Genomic DNA, 15,924 nt, shown 5'->3' on the forward strand with positions numbered 1-15,924 from the left:
GAGCACATCAATAATAAATATTCAAGGAATTGAATTATTTTATTTGTTTGCAAGAAAATGTCATTTAATAGGCACCACGCTGACAAAAGGCTATTGGTTCCGAAGACCCAAATTCACATCGACGGAACTGCTTGTCCCATTCTGGGTCGCGGGGAGCCGGAGCCTAACCCGGCAACAGAGGGCGTAAGGTTGGAGGGGGAGGGGACGCACCCAGGACAGGACGCCAGTCCGCCGCAAGGCACCCCAAGCGGGACTCGAACCCCAGACCCACCGGAGAGCAGGACCCGGTCCAACCCACTGCGCCACCCCGCCCCCCTCGCCAGTATAATTTACACTCTTAAAAAGACCCAAATTTAGTTGGTAAAACATAATAAAACACAACAGTGATCTGAAGACTATTATAAGCTGTAAGCATGTGTTTCATAAAAGAATACTTTTCAAATGTATCCCAGAGATGACTTAGTGCTCTGTGTCAGGGGATCCCACTGCTGAAGCACAGTGTAGCTGTGTGTCTATGTATCCAGAGTTCAGCCCCAGTGAACGTTGGAATTTAAGAGAGAGACGGAGATCCTCCATCACAAAGTGATGTAGAAGTGCAGTCTGTGTGGAGGGGACCTGTTAAATATCTGATGCAGAAATCGAGGTCTAATCACACCCATATTTATAGACCTTTTAATGCCAGCTGGAGCAAATCATGCCACTGCACATGCAACAAAAGCAAATCATTGACAGAATGAAGCAGGATTAACCAAGTAATTATCCGGCAATGACAGAAGTCATTAGGAAAGGCTTAAATAGCTCAGACGGGGGAATGTGAATCATATTTGGTTCATAAAAGCAACAAGAGGCACGAGGGGGAAAACTCCAGATCTAGAAAATATGCAGTTTGCGTTTATTTGCATTTGCATTCATGTCCTGTTTGCATTATGATTTATTTTGATATGAAGAAGGACAAAAGCAGCTAAGCCTCTAAGCATTTCTTACAAGCTGTTTTTAACCAGTCCCTTATTTAAGGTGTTGTACTCCTCTCCAAAGTGGAGTATTTACCATTTGTAATGGAAAGGAGTCAGTCTCCGGGGATCATCTGAGCCTAAGCCGGAGTGGCTCTTGTTCCAGGAAGACAATAAAAATGTATAGTCATAAATAGTGCAGAAGGTTAATGAATTCGGCTAAATGAATATGACTAGTGGCTAAGGCTGATTTATACCTGGTGGAGATCAATGGGTGACCCATTTATTATGACATTGCCTCCTGCCATGAGAGGGATGGGGATGCTGTGAGGATGCTGTGAGGATGCTGTGAGGATGGTGTGTGTTGCCAAGGCGTGGTTTGCTGCTGGGCTGGTGTGGAGATCGCCTGGACGTGCACTTCCATTGATGCTCGCTCATTCATCCATCCTCCTCCGACGAAGGTGCTGGAGACACAGACGATGCTGCGATGACAGGCGGTGCGCGCGCGACACCCATGTGGAGGTGTAAGGTGCGCGCGTGCCTTGTCGCTCCCCTGCGGCGCGGTCGGCCGTGTTCGTCCTGCCTGGATGATCACTAATTCTTCCACAAGGTCAAATTCCACGCGCGGAGTCGCTCCCGCAGAAGTCGGGGGTTCTAAGGAGGTGCTCGGTGCGTAAAAACACGGTAAATAATCATGTGCTCCGTGCGTTCATCACGTTTTCCGTTCATGTTATGATGATGCGGGCGTTCATTGCATGTTTATTGTCTTATTCTGCGTATTCTTCGTCTCCTTCTGTGTTTTTTTTTTTTTTCCCCACAACTGCATCTCTTTATGATGTCTGTATTAGCAATGAGACTTATATTTGTACGATGACATTATTTATTGCTGAACCCAAGAGAAACCTGTTCGTTTTCTGTGAAACACTTTTTTTCCCGACAATAGGACTTGGACTTTTCACCGAAATTTATTACACCATATTTCAGTTATGTCAATCCATCCATGTGTTTCCCTTAACCTATTGCTTACTGTGTACTTTGCTTTAACTGACCGTAGTCAAAAGGCATCGATTTGAATCAGTAAACTTTTCCTTCATGATTATCCTTCTTATACACGATCATTAAGATCATTTACTGGGGCTACAAGTATATAGTTTTTTTTTTTCTAACACATCTACTGCATCACACAAAACATAAATGCATAAAATGCATCCTGTCTTTACAAGACATATTTAATTGACTGTCGGCTTGGGGAAATAAGGAATAAATTCTACATAAAACCAGCATCTACAAACTTAAATCTCTTCTCTGCGTTTCTTCCCAGGGGGGGTTTTAGTCTTTTGCTCTGTTTTTCTTTTTTTTTCTTTTTTTTTTTAAAGATTTTAATTTAAACCAAACATTAACTATGCATGCACTTATTATCATCAGTAACAGTAACTCAATAGCAAATAATTTAGGTAATTTAGCATGAACAGACACCATAGCTACAGTACATTATTAAGTTATTGGAAAAGATGTTAGGGTTTTCCTCATTTTTGCCTTCCACTAAAGGCAAATACAGCTTTCTTTCTAGGGGAAACACATTTACTTTAAATGTAACTGTAAATGTTAGAGATCAGCTGAAAGGCAGATGTAGAAAACAATCTTAATTTTTCAAAATAAGGAATATATTGCAAATAATCTGATTTTATTAAAGACTATCTTTTGAATGTTTAAATTTAAAGGAAATGGATCTATATCTTTAAAGTAGGTGTACAGGACTAAGCTGAAGATGGCTTGTTTCCTGATGACTACACTTGGGTATAAAACACTAGAAAATTCAGTAAATTGAAATCTGCCTCATTGCCTCATTGAAAATGATGTTAACTGTGGACAGTCTCAAATAAGAGTGAAATAAATTTCACACGACTGCAAATTATTCAATCCTTTAACTCCAAAACTTCTTCAAAGAGCTAGGTTTATTTTTACAGGACGGTTTCATTTTATCTCCTTAGAGGTGCAAAAAAGCGCATGCTTTGAAGATCAGATCTATATTAGGAAATATCTGTATATTCACATGTTTGGGAATGATGCAGGTGACATTGTTTCATCACCCAAGGCTCTTGAACTCCAGCAAGAGTCCACTATGAACAAAGCTATCACAGCTTTCAACGTCTCTACTCATCCCCCAAGATGAACAAATTAATCAAAGTACTTAGAAAGCGGGTGAGAAACTATTTTAGACTAGATCAGAACTTTTCAGGTGCAAATATACATGCATAATGTTGTGCCCTAATGAAATTAAACTGATGTATTTAGAAGAATACTTGGGCTATTTCATTACAATTAATGAACACATTTCTCCGAAGCAACTTGCAGTGTAAAGGTACATACAATTATATACCCCTTTATACAGCTGGATAGTTTTACTGGAGAAAATTATGTTACGTTTACATTACTTCACTCAGCAGACACTTCTCCAAAGAAACTTCCAATGAACTCTATGCAGTGTTATGAGCCCACACACCTTATTCACCAAGGTGACTTACACTGCTAGATACACTACTTACACTGGGTCACTCATCCATACATCAGTGGAACACACACACACACGATGAGTGAACCTGAACAGCATGTCTTTGGACTGTGGGAGGAAACCCATGCAGACACAGGGAGAACATGCAAACTCCACACAGACTGAGTGGGCATCAAACCCATGTTCTCTCACCCAGGCACTGTGAGACAGCAGCACTACTTGCTGTGCCACCATGCTGCCAGTAGTGGCACAGCAAGTTATTTAGGGTAACCATCTTATTCAAGAGTACTACAGCTGAAGGTAGGAATTAAACCTGTGAATGTTAGGTCCAAAGGCAGCAGCCCTAAACATTATTCTACCAGCTCACACACTCACAGAGGCTGAAACCACTTGTCCCATGCAGGGTCACGGCAAACCAGGGACTAACCTAGCAACCCAGGGCACGAGGCTGGAGGGGCAGGGACACACCCCAGCCAGGACACCAGTCCATCACAAGGCACCCCAGCCAGGACTTGAACCCCAGACTCACTAGAGAGCAGGACCCAGCCAAGCCCACTGCACCACCACGCTCTCCTAGATGCTACCAGCTGCCTCCTCAAATTTCAGAATTTGAGACAAGTCCAGGACCTTAACTATTTCAGTATTCACTGGCAAATTACTTGAACTGTAGAAATTTAATTTATAATTGAATACACATAACTACCTATTTGCCTTTTGTTAAGTACTTCCTCACTTGCTGTTTATAAATTTTTTCTTATTATTTTCAGCTGGAACTGGACCTGAATTTTGCCAAAAAATTTGGTGAAGCAAGGTAATTGTAGATTATGATGCAACTAGTACTTGTGCATGTGTTTCAACCTTAGTTGAGCTAAACTGATTACATTATTCAATGTAATATAACTCTTCCCTCCATCACAGACATTTACACCACACACTGCATCCGCAAAGCCACCAACATTGCAGATGACCCCACACACCGCTCACACAAACTCTTCATCCTCCTGTCGTCTGGCAGAAAGTATTGAAGCATTCGGACCCTCACGGCCAGACTGTGTAACAGTTTCTTCCCCCAAGCCATCAGATTCCTCACTACCCAGGGACTGGACTGACGCAAACCCACACACACACACACACACACACACACACACACACACACACACACACACACACACACACACACCCATACTCAGCTAAACACCATTCTATGATGTCTGTACTAACCAACTGTATTTTTGGCTGCTAATTAGTGTATTTATATGTACAGTATTTATTATTATATTGTAAAATCTTCTATTTTTTACTGTGTTTGTTTTGTTAATTACTGTACTGTCTTGGGGGGGCACAGTGGCACAGTGGGTTGGACCGGGTCCTGCTCTCCATTGGGTCTGGGGTTTGAGTCCCGCTTGGGGTGCCTTGCGACGGACTGGCGTCCCGTCCTGGGTGTGTCCCCTCCCCCTCCAGCCTTACGCCCTGTGTTACCGGGTAGGCTCCGGTTCCCCGACCCCGTATGGGATGAGCGGTTCTGAAAATGTGTGTGTGTGTGTGTGTGTGTGTGTGTATACTGTCTTGTGCTGTTTGCACACCTGCACTTTATGTAGTCCTGTGTAGGAAGCTTTGTGTGGTTTTATGTAGCACCATGGTCCTGGAGGAACATTGTTTCGTTTCACTGTATGCTGTACCAGCTGTATGTAATTGAAATGACAATAAAGCCACTTGACTTTACTTGAATTTGCTCCAGCACAATTATAAGGTCGAGGCTGAACATTTTGCATGCAGACTTTGAATACGAAATACATTAATTATTTGTCTTCATTTTGTATTTCGCTATTTAACTGAATAATTTTTGTAGTGATGTATGATGTAACCCCCGCGACCCCGTATGGGACTAGCGGTTCAGAAAATGTGTGTGTGTGTGTATGATGTAACCTATTTTAGTCTTTGTAAACTTAAAACATATATATTCCTTCTCCTGTATATAGTAGTTTTTTGTATGCCTGCACAATAACTTATTATTTGTATGGTGTAGATTTCATACTTTTTTTCTTTCCTCTGTAGGATGTAGCACATGGCTTCAGAAATTGAAGTGAAGTTGATGCTTTTCAGGTTTCAACTGCCATTTCGCTCTGTAAAAAATATTTCAAAATGGATGCTGTTCCAGACCCCAACATTTCTATTCACATCCTGAACTTCCAGCCTGCTGTTGTAGACTCTGTTGGAAGCAAAGAGCCCTGTGCATGCAGGCAAAAGGATTCAAATCTCAACCTGGTCTCCAGCACGATTATGGACAGCAGTCTGTCAAGCCCAGGGACTGTTTCCAGAGTCACATCTTCTCCTAATGATATGGAACAGAAATATGGATGGGAAATTGAAAAGGATAGTAAGGTAATGGGAGCTCTGACAGGTCCTTGCAGGGGGAGCAACGAGATTAAGAGCCCCGGAGAAGGCCATTCTAATGAAGAAATATTAACTGGCACTCTGGGAGAGAATACAAATAAGCTGGACCTGCTGATCCCACTGAGGCCATGCAAGGCTGCACTGCAACCAGACTACAATGAAGGAAAAGAGGAGCCGTCTAAAGATGTGCCGATTAATTGCAAAACTCCCAACTCCAGTGACACATCCCTGAGCATGACAGGGCATGAGTGGAAGGATGCTCTAATGCACAGTTCTGAAGAAATGTACAGTTCAAAGCAAACAGCCTCAGAGTACCCACTGTCCACCCCAGATAAAGAGCAGAATGCAGGATGTGAGACAAGTAAGGGAATGGCAAAGCAGGAAGGCTCTGAAGACCCAGCATACTTCTCATCCGTATCAACCCCTAGCCTTCCACAGTCACAGAAAGGTACAGAGATCTTATGTACTGAAGCTGGTAGAATTTCATCAGCCAACCATGAGGTGAAATGTAGTAAATTAAGGAAATTACAGGAGGATGGGAAAAAAGAGAAGACAAAAGGTGATTCAACATGTGAACTGCCAACTAAGGTCCAAGAGACCGGGCCCTTGACTTTGGTAGACTTAGTCGCTCTTGAGGACTTCTCACATCAGCCCTTGTCCACACTGTTCAATGACCATGGTCCACCTGGTAAGCAACCCTTAGCCTTTGCAGCAAAATCTCTAACTACTCAAGCTGCTTCACTGGAACCACAAAGTGACCGACATGGGCAGCACCAAGAGTGGTATAAGGAAACTGGTACCATGACCATCTCTGAACAAGATGGTCCCTATAAAAGGAAATGCCAGGATGCTGAGGTTCAGGCCACAGTTGACATGTCCAGCAGGTCTGCAGCCACTAGCCCATACCATTTTCAAGCACCTGCTGCCAACCATCCCTGCAGGTCAACAAGGGAAGAATTTGAGATCCTTGCACTTGTCAGTCATGTAGACATTGACTCTCAAGTTGCTGTGCAAGAGGTGATAGACAGCACCACATTTCAAGCACAAGATGATGCCACCCATCCGTTGCAAGCAGACATATGCAAGAGCCAAAAAGTAGTGGTACAGCAAGATACGGAATTGACAGCAGAGCAAAGTGGATTGTCTTCATCCACTGTACCAAAAGAGCTTTCACGTTTACAACTAGTGCATTGTACACATGCTGCTTTGGGCACTCAGTCAGGCCAAGCATCTATAATGAGCCTCCACAACAAAGGAATATCAGCGATGGACTCACAACATCAATCCAAACCTAATCTTGATACCGGAAAACTCGCAGTGCCAGTTAGAGAGAGCTGTGGTGAGAAACCTACTACATCCTGCAGCAAATGGCAGGTTGTAGACAACACAGAGTCCATACAGCCAGCCGAGGCATCTGCCCCACAAGGCGGATCCAAGAAAACTAAACTGCAGTTTGTCTTGGAAAATGACACTGTGGGACCACAGATGTCAAAAACCAGCAAGATTGCGGAACATAAGGTGGCTCCCAGAGAGCAACCCTTCTCCACATCAGATGAAGGCAGCAAACCATTGCTCGGGCAGCCTGCAGAAGTAAGCCACCAACTTGCCTACCTGGAGGAGGAAGCAGAGGTAAGGGAGACCAGCAAGTGTGAGGTGGTGCAAGATGTGGTGTGGGACGAGCAGGGCATGACATGGGAGGTGTATGGAGCCTCCTTGGACCCCGAGTCACTCGGCGTGGCCATCCAGAGTCATCTGCAGACAAAGATTAAGGAACAGGAGAGGAAGGTGACAGCCATCCGCAAATCCATCTCATCTGAGACACCCCAGGGGAGGAAGGCAAAGAACCAGCAGCGGAATGTCTTCCGACTCCTACTGCAAAATATTCGACGACCCAACTGCTGTGCTCGGCCGCCACCCTCATCTGTACTGGACTGATGGCTGCATTCCCCCTACCTCCATGTAAAGTAAAATCCTCTTTTTGAGGACACTAAACATGGAGGAGAAGCTTTGTCGATTTGAGATCTCACCACCTGTACCATCTACCTGATCCAGTCAGACACCTTGAACAGGAAGCAATTTAAAGTTCAGTTCTTATATTTATAAGTGATGTGTCTTTTTATGTTAAGTTTATGATATACACCAACATTACCAGTATTTAAATTCAGATGGCAATAATATGTTGTGTGTGTTCAAATGTTAAATGCATTAAGGCTTTGCAGGTCAGAACTACACCCCAACACTGTCCATATCATTTCATATACATTTTCAAAACACAGGTGCAGCTGAATATTTAGCAAATATTTTAGTGGTGTGAGAGAATACACATGCTTTTCATTATTAAGTACTTGTTCCACTGTCTGCTCTAAATTCATCTTTATTCTATAAACTTTGTACTGTGTTTGTTTCCAAGGAATTCCGAGACTTAGCCGTTATATTAATATTTGTTTAGTGTCAGTTTTTGGTTCACTTCTATTTTTGTGATGATTATATGGTATTATTTTATAAATACGAGCATTTTTAATGAATATCCTTTAGTTTTATGCATGTCCCATAGTGCTATCAGGCCTGTGCTGAGATTTCTGCATCTCTGATTGTGACTAGAAAAAATGATGGAAAGATTTGGCATGGCCTTGCATTTGAATTCGGGAAAACCATAGCTCACAGCTGATATTGCTTACATTGTTCGGAAAGGTATGTTTAAATTTATGAAAACTGTTCCTAAAACAATGCATTCAGATCAGTCAACATTGTAATTAGACTTACTCACTTTTCGCAAGAAATTTGTCTGGTGTATCCACAACTGTCCTAATAAATTCATCACTGGAAATATCGTTATCGCTTCTGTTTATTTGAAAAGGTCCCACTTATGCTAATATTTTCAAGCCTACTAATAAGTCAGTCAGGTACAAAAATGAATATAATGAACTTTTTCTTACTTTCACAGCCATGACTTGACAATGCTCAAATGACTTCCAACCCTCACTGATGACGATGGAAGCTTACATAGCGAGACATAGCATGAAATGACCAGTCACCCAGTTCTTATGTCACCCCTTAAAAGCATAAGACTAACATCAACTTGGGAAGGTTGTACAAACACACATCTCCTTCAATTTGTGTGCTGTGAGCCACGTGCTTCCTTTCACTCCATGCCAGTGGAGAGTGCTAACAACCCGATTCTTGCTATAAACCCTGTATGCACCCTGCTGACCATGAATATTGCTGGGAGCAACAACAAGAGCCGTAGCCATCTCAGGTACCTAAGGGAACTCAGTCCGATTTGGGCTCCTTGGTCTCCTTTCCTCAAATCAACGTGACACTAAGAAGGTGAAAAAGGCAATCATCATTTGGTAGCCGCCTCAATTCAGATGGATCAATGATAGGTTTAATGATTACTTTTCCATTGTAAAACATTTTTGCCTAACTCACAAGCAGCAGCTGGTTGGATAGTGATTAGAGCTGCTCCTTCTAGTTGAAAGGCTCAGGCTCAAATCCTGTGTCCTGCTGTAGTGCCCTTGATCAAGGTACTCACGCTGAACTGATACTGCAAAAGTTACCCAGCTGTATAAATGGTGGATCAGTGTAAGCAGCTTAGAACTGTAAGTCTCTTGGGAGAAAAGCATCAGCAAATAAGATGCCATTTCAGATTCAGCAGACAGACAACTGGACTTTTGGTCTTATTTGATGTCAGTAATTAGTTAAAAAGTAAACAACACTAGATGGCTAAGGGTGAAATGTTTGCGAGATGCATAATTGTACTGTTTAAAAAACTGAGGCCTGTTTCATGTTGTGCAGCATCAAAGTTATGCATAATTACATATGCGATTATTCATAAACTTAAGAGAACATTACTGGGCACTGCAGCATGGGATGCTGGTTTTACTGAGGATGATGTTAATACCCACTGGTCTCTTACAAAATCCCTGAACTATTGTATTCAGGGGAAATTTTACATTTACATTACATCAGACCACACACCATATTCACCAAGGTGACTTACACTGCTAGATACACTACTTACAATGGGTCACTCATCCATACATCAGTGGAACACACTCTCTCTGTCACTCACACACTATGGGGGAACCTGAACAGCATCTCTTTGGACTGTGGGAGTAAACCCACACAGACACGGGAAGAGCATGCACACTCCACACAGACTGAATTGGGATTGAACCCACATCCTCTCGCACCACTCAGGTGCTGTAAGACGGAAGCACTACTTGCTGTGCCATCGTGTTGCCAAATAATATGACCATACACGTCACATGAATAAAAGGACACGTTTCTTTCTTTCTGAGCTCTGGGAGACAAAACTCACAAATGGGTCAAGAAAGACATGGTGTCAAACTTCATGCTCAGAGGACCCAGTGTGGTCTTGCACCAAACTGGGAGGATGAAGAAAGTTCAGAAGAGTGAATGAAAGAGGACATGGGCCTAGATTCCAGAGGCACAGACAGCTCTCTGAGGTGGCTGGGAGGGAGGCAGAAATGGCAGAAGGTCACCCTGAGCACAAACACAGAGGAGCCGGTCTGTGCCTGTTTACACATGGCCTCATTATGGCATTCAGTGGAACACACGGTTGGTTGGTATCTTCTGCCTGGAACTCTGTTGATACAACACCAGATGGCAGTTTTCACACAGAATTGGTAAAGTGAAGCAAAATGGAGATGTGTAGGCACATGGCTTGAGACATTACTTCCTCCTGTATAGAATCCCTTTCTAGTGAGGTACTCAACATTTTCAATAACAGTAGATGTGACCTGCTCTGTCAGTGCAATCTAAGAATGGTTTAACTCATTCCTACATACACTAAGGGCTAAAAACTGTTTAGATTCACCAGTTCACTAGAATATTTTTTGGACTGTGGGAGGAAATTGGTGCACCTAGAAAAAACCCATGCAAACACAAGGACACCTTCCACACACACACACACACACACACACACACACACACACACACACACACACACATACACACTGAGTTGGATTTAAACCAATGCCCAAACCCATAGCCGAGGACATGAAAGGCAGCAGTTGTGCATCAACTGCTCTGAAACGATCTATTGGACTAAAGCAGTGACCTGTAACCACTTTGTTTCACACACAATGGGTCCAAAATCAAAAGCCAAAAAGTTTAATTTTTGGGGAGGATGTGGTGGAATGAGCTTCCTCTACCCCCCACAGCTGCTGAATGCTTTTCAACATTCAAGAAGGGTCTCAAAATACATCTCAATTGAGACCCAGTTTTCTCCTGACCTTCTAACTGGTAATCCCTAATCTTTTCCATCCTTGCAGTTACAAGACCATTGATAGTAATAAAATGGACTAGCAGTGTATTTAAAGATTAATCCATGTTTTCTAAGGGAAACTACATTCTTTCTGCTTTCCTTTAGGTATTTTGTTCTTTTCTTTGCACACCAAATACTCAGAAGGGATGCTGTCACCAGTTAGTTCAATGGAAAGTTTTTTTAAGCACTGCAAGAAAGCACTGGAACTGAAGTGTGTGATAAGATGAGAAATAATATTTAAAAGTCTATATCTGTTGCGGGGTTCCATGTAAATACAGTATAACATGGCCAAATACTCATACAGATACTTCATGTAATTATACAGACAATTTATACTGTAATAATTAGCTAAATTATAAGTCAAATTCTCTCTTGAGCCAAGTGAGATATCTTCATTATCATCTTCAAGACTTTCGTTTTTGGTTAGAACTTGAGTAATTACAATTCCTCTGAACTCCACGGGCAGATTAGCGAAAGTAATGCCTGGGCTATAAGGAAAAAAATCCAAATGAGGAGTGATGCTTCTGCAAGGTTGTCTTTCTTCTCTTTCAGAACTGAGCTCAGCTCCTGGACCATATCCTGCACCCTAGACAGGCCAATTGGGCAGAGGCAAGGCGTTCCTCCTGTGGTGCCTGTGGGTTGTGCGGAACAGCTCCTGCTGGAATACATGTCCTACTTTTGTCCGTGCTACAGAGCAGCGAGGGCCGTTCAGATGCAGGGTGGGGGATGGAGGGACATCGTCAGGTGAACACGGGTACTGGGATGTTTCTATTCTATTTTCCCTTTCCTGTCTGAGAATCCCACAAGGGCACAGCCTCAGTCTTTGTAACAGATTTATTATTGCTGGCAGATAAAAGGCTTATAAATTCCTTGTTTCTTCATAGAAAAATTGGAACATATTGTTTTGTTGACAAGAACCTTTTGCACTCTGACAGAGCACAGCTTAGCTGGGTACCGTGTCTTCATCTCCAGAACATTTCATGAAATAGGAAGTGAAGCCGGCTACTACAGCAGGGAATTTGTAGCGTTTTCTTTTTAGCTGTGAAATAATCAGCAGTGCTGCAGAAGAAGAACACTTCTGAATTGTCTTAAGAACAATGCTCTTGTTGTGGAAGAAATAGTGCTAGAGTGTTCCTTCTTCTAGCATAGTGTGCCTGTTCAAATACTGGCCTGTTGTGTATATCTGAATGAAGGCCACTTAAGGCCTGGGTGAAACCATGGGATCTCAGACCTTTCCTGCCATCCACAGTACAAAGCCTTGGATCATACCTCCTGTCTGGGCTGCTCTCAATTCCTCTATCAATGGCACAGACTTTCAGGCTGCATCCATGGGTTGTATGGTGGCATGTGGCCTCTTTATATAGAGATGGTGCGACAGTAGGGTCCCAGTCCTGTACGCAGCAGTGTTTTAGTAACATGGTGGTTTTGCTTTACCCTAATGCTCACAAACTGAGCAAAAGGATAGGCTTGACTCAGCTTGCCTTCGAGGTACAAACATATTTGCAAGTATAAGTCAGTTGCAGAAAGTTTGTCATAGCGTTTTTGCATGGTGGAGAATGCTGGGAAGGGGTTCTCACATAATATCTTCAACAATTAGGATCAAAAGACCAGCAGAGCTATACAAAAGATGGAAAATGATGATGCGTGATTCATGCCCCCCAATCAGTAAGTTCAAAAAGAAGCAAAAATGGCTCATTTGGAAAAATCAAAGGAGGTTTATACTATCCACCTAAGGGCAAAGAGCCATAATGAAAGTAGTGCAATTCAGACCTGGGACTAGTGACTGTCCAAAAACACGCTGGGAACTAAATACCACAGTGCTGGAAGCAATTATGTCACATTTAACACCCTGAGAGCCACAACAAAGAAAGCACAAGAAGATACTACAGAAGTAGTGCAGAACAATTTAAACATAACACTAAAAATTAAAAAGGATTCATGGAATTGTTACAACCCCAGGCTTCTAGGGGTGTCTAGGGCATAACATGAGGTGACTGGTGACAAGCGTTAACAAGGGGCCAACAAAAACACACATACAACAAGGAAGTGCTTAAGTGCAAGTTCTTTCTACTGTGCAAATAGATGCAGATATTCAGGTGACTGTTTACAATATTTACAGAATACAAAGGCACTGTAAACTGACTGGGGGAAAAAAAAGGAACTAAGACTGTGCCAAAGCAAAGAATGTAGGAGAACTAAACTAAAGTAAGTCAAACTGGTAAACTACCCTAGCCATGAAACAAAACAAAAGAGTTATTAGCATCTAGGATGCCCTGACTAACTTACTCTCTCACCCAAGAACCTAAAATACCAAGAGTGGCACCTGCCTATTCCCTAATGTGTCTAGACAGGTAGCTGAAACCTACATGCTGCAAATGTAGGCCATGTGACATGCATACCTGTCCACTTTTTCCCCCAAGACAACAATACAAAGTCAATAAACAATAGACAATAAATTATAACAATGAGCTAGAGCTAGAGCTAGAGCTAGAGCTAGAGCTAGAGCTAGAGCTAGAGCTAGAGCTAGAGCTACTAAACAAACACACAAAGCAAACAAGCACCACAAAACCATAGTCTGAGGGTATTGGGAAATGGTGGGCTTTTTAAGATGGCGGCACCTGGAGGTGATTGGTCCAAATGGGACAACTGACAGCAGGACTGATGATGATGGACAGGGATGGCAACCAATGACAGACGATGTACCGGTATCAGGGAGCAAAATACACAAACGCAGAGGACAAAGGAATAACAAAACACACAGAAAACCTATACCGGGATATAACACAATGCTTTATGAAATAACAGAAACAAAGTATAACACTTGCCAAACGCTGTCAATTTATAAAGAGTTGATAATACCTCTGAAGTGAGAAAAAGTGTCAAAGGGAGCTGCAGATAAATTATTAAAGTGTTGCATTAAAGACATTCTGTTTAATCTAAGACTGAAAAAATAAAACAGCATCTGCAAAGCTTTTGAGTACTGGGTGGGATGTGTATTTATGGTGATGCTGAATGCATTCTTCTGTGAACAATACAGATATAAACTTTCAATGCTACACGCACTAATATATAGCTAGATGGAGAAGAAAATGTTTATGGGAATAAATGATTGTGATCGTGATTACGTAAAATTTATTACTGAGGGCTTAAAATGGGAAATAAAACAAAATGTACAGTAAATGGTTTCCTGTGAAACATCAGTGATGCAGACTCAATAAATTATCTTTGGCCTGGAAAAGAGTGAAAATGCTAAGCGACGCTCAAAAGTGGAGCATTGCAACATATCTTTTTTTATTATGCATGACTCTGACAGAAAGAGACATATTGTGCCTCGTAAGCAATGCTTTTAGTTGAGACTCCAGAGAGCTGACAGAAATGTCAGATGCTCCCTGGGTTGCCTGTGAGAACATGCTGTCTTATGTTGAAGGTGATGTATTTGGCGCTTAAATACGTCTCCCTTCGTTGTTTGGGAGAAGCTGTGTCTGCAGTGTAGGGCAAAAATATCAACCATCTTTTAATGCATAAAAAACAGTTGTTTTGTTGCTCAGAACAGTGCAGTGGTGCAAAACAAACAAGTGTTGATGGAGGCTTCCTTTGGCTGTTGTAGCCGAGGTGGCAGAGCCTGGAGGTGCTCTGGGACGACCACCTGCAAGGTGATGCTGATGGAAAAGGCTCACTGCTGGGATTTCTGCATGGACCTAGGATCAGGCGTTTTAGCAAAGCGCCAGCCCAACCCCGAGGTTCCAGACGCCCGGTGTTTATTCATCCACACTTCCCTGGGGTGTGCACCAGTCAGTCAAATTGTGATTGCCACCTCATCACTTTTATCATTTCTGCATTGTAAAACTGTGTTGTTTGTACATGAGAAAGAATAAATAAAAAATATACATCGATAAACGAATTAGGGCACCTGATGAGTGGCACTGTGCAGGAGGCTGAGGGGGAAGTGAGAGCGATGACTCCTGCTGAACCTTCACCTGTCTGCCTTTTCACGAGTAAAAAGACAGGTAAATGTCTGCAGTCACGTGTCTTAATCAAATCCTACCCGAGGAAACTTCCAGTTCACTCCATTCTCTCTTGCTAAATTAACAAAGGTGTGTGGCCATCCAGTGGACTGTACATTAAGTATTAATCTGGTTTGTGGGTATGTTCTTGCACCATTAAATTAGTCCTTCATAGATATGTTAAGAGCTGCAGCCTTCCCAGGTCCCGCAGCACTGCTGACCTCCTGCTGATGTCATGGTAGACACTTAACTAAAATCATAAACACTGTATATTGATAAAAGTGAAAAAATCCTTTGATTAGAGTTACTAGTGATGGGCTCCCATCAGCTTACGCGGACTTTCTCACAAATCTCATTCTCATAAACCACAGAGTAACCTTTGATACTATTGCCATTACACAGGCTGGAGATGTGTTTAAGCCTTTCTAGTGCTGTCCTCAGTTGCTTTGGTTGGTTTAGTTTCTATATCGCAATTAATTTTAGTATGTAGAAGTTGATGATAGTGCCATACCATCCTTGTAAACTCCTGCCAAATATGGAATATCTCAAGGCTCAGTACTTGGTCCGTAACTATTCTCACTATGTATGCTCCCATTAGGGGATATTATCTGAAGAGATCATATCACCTGCACTAATTCTCCATCAAGTCATCAGGGCACTTGCCTAGGGCCTGGATAGGTGCCAGTTGTGTTTCTTTCAGTGCTGTGAAGAAAGAGATCTTGTTTTTGGGGCCCAAAATAGCAAATAATACATTGTCTCAGTTGAAACTGGAGG

General features: G+C 42.4%; 1 protein-coding gene across 1 annotated transcript; it reads left to right on the top strand.

Annotated features, from left to right (window-relative positions):
- The first annotated feature begins 5,604 nt into the window (after positions 1 to 5,604).
- On the top strand, positions 5,605 to 7,993 carry LOC108936672 (G protein-regulated inducer of neurite outgrowth 3-like). Its single transcript, XM_018756183.1, has one exon. It carries the CDS (start codon positions 5,605 to 5,607, stop codon positions 7,789 to 7,791), a length of 2,187 nt encoding a protein of 728 aa, XP_018611699.1. The 3' UTR covers positions 7,792 to 7,993.
- The last annotated feature ends 7,931 nt before the right edge of the window (positions 7,994 to 15,924 follow it).

The sequence above is a fragment of the Scleropages formosus genome, chromosome 3, assembly GCF_900964775.1.
Source record: "Scleropages formosus chromosome 3, fSclFor1.1, whole genome shotgun sequence".
Classification (NCBI taxonomy): Eukaryota; Metazoa; Chordata; class Actinopteri; order Osteoglossiformes; family Osteoglossidae; genus Scleropages; species Scleropages formosus.

Excerpts from the sequence above, each read along its gene's own strand:
- LOC108936672 (XM_018756183.1), top strand. The coding sequence starts at position 5,605 with ATGGATGCTGTTCCAGACCCCAACATTTCTATTCACATCCTGAACTTC.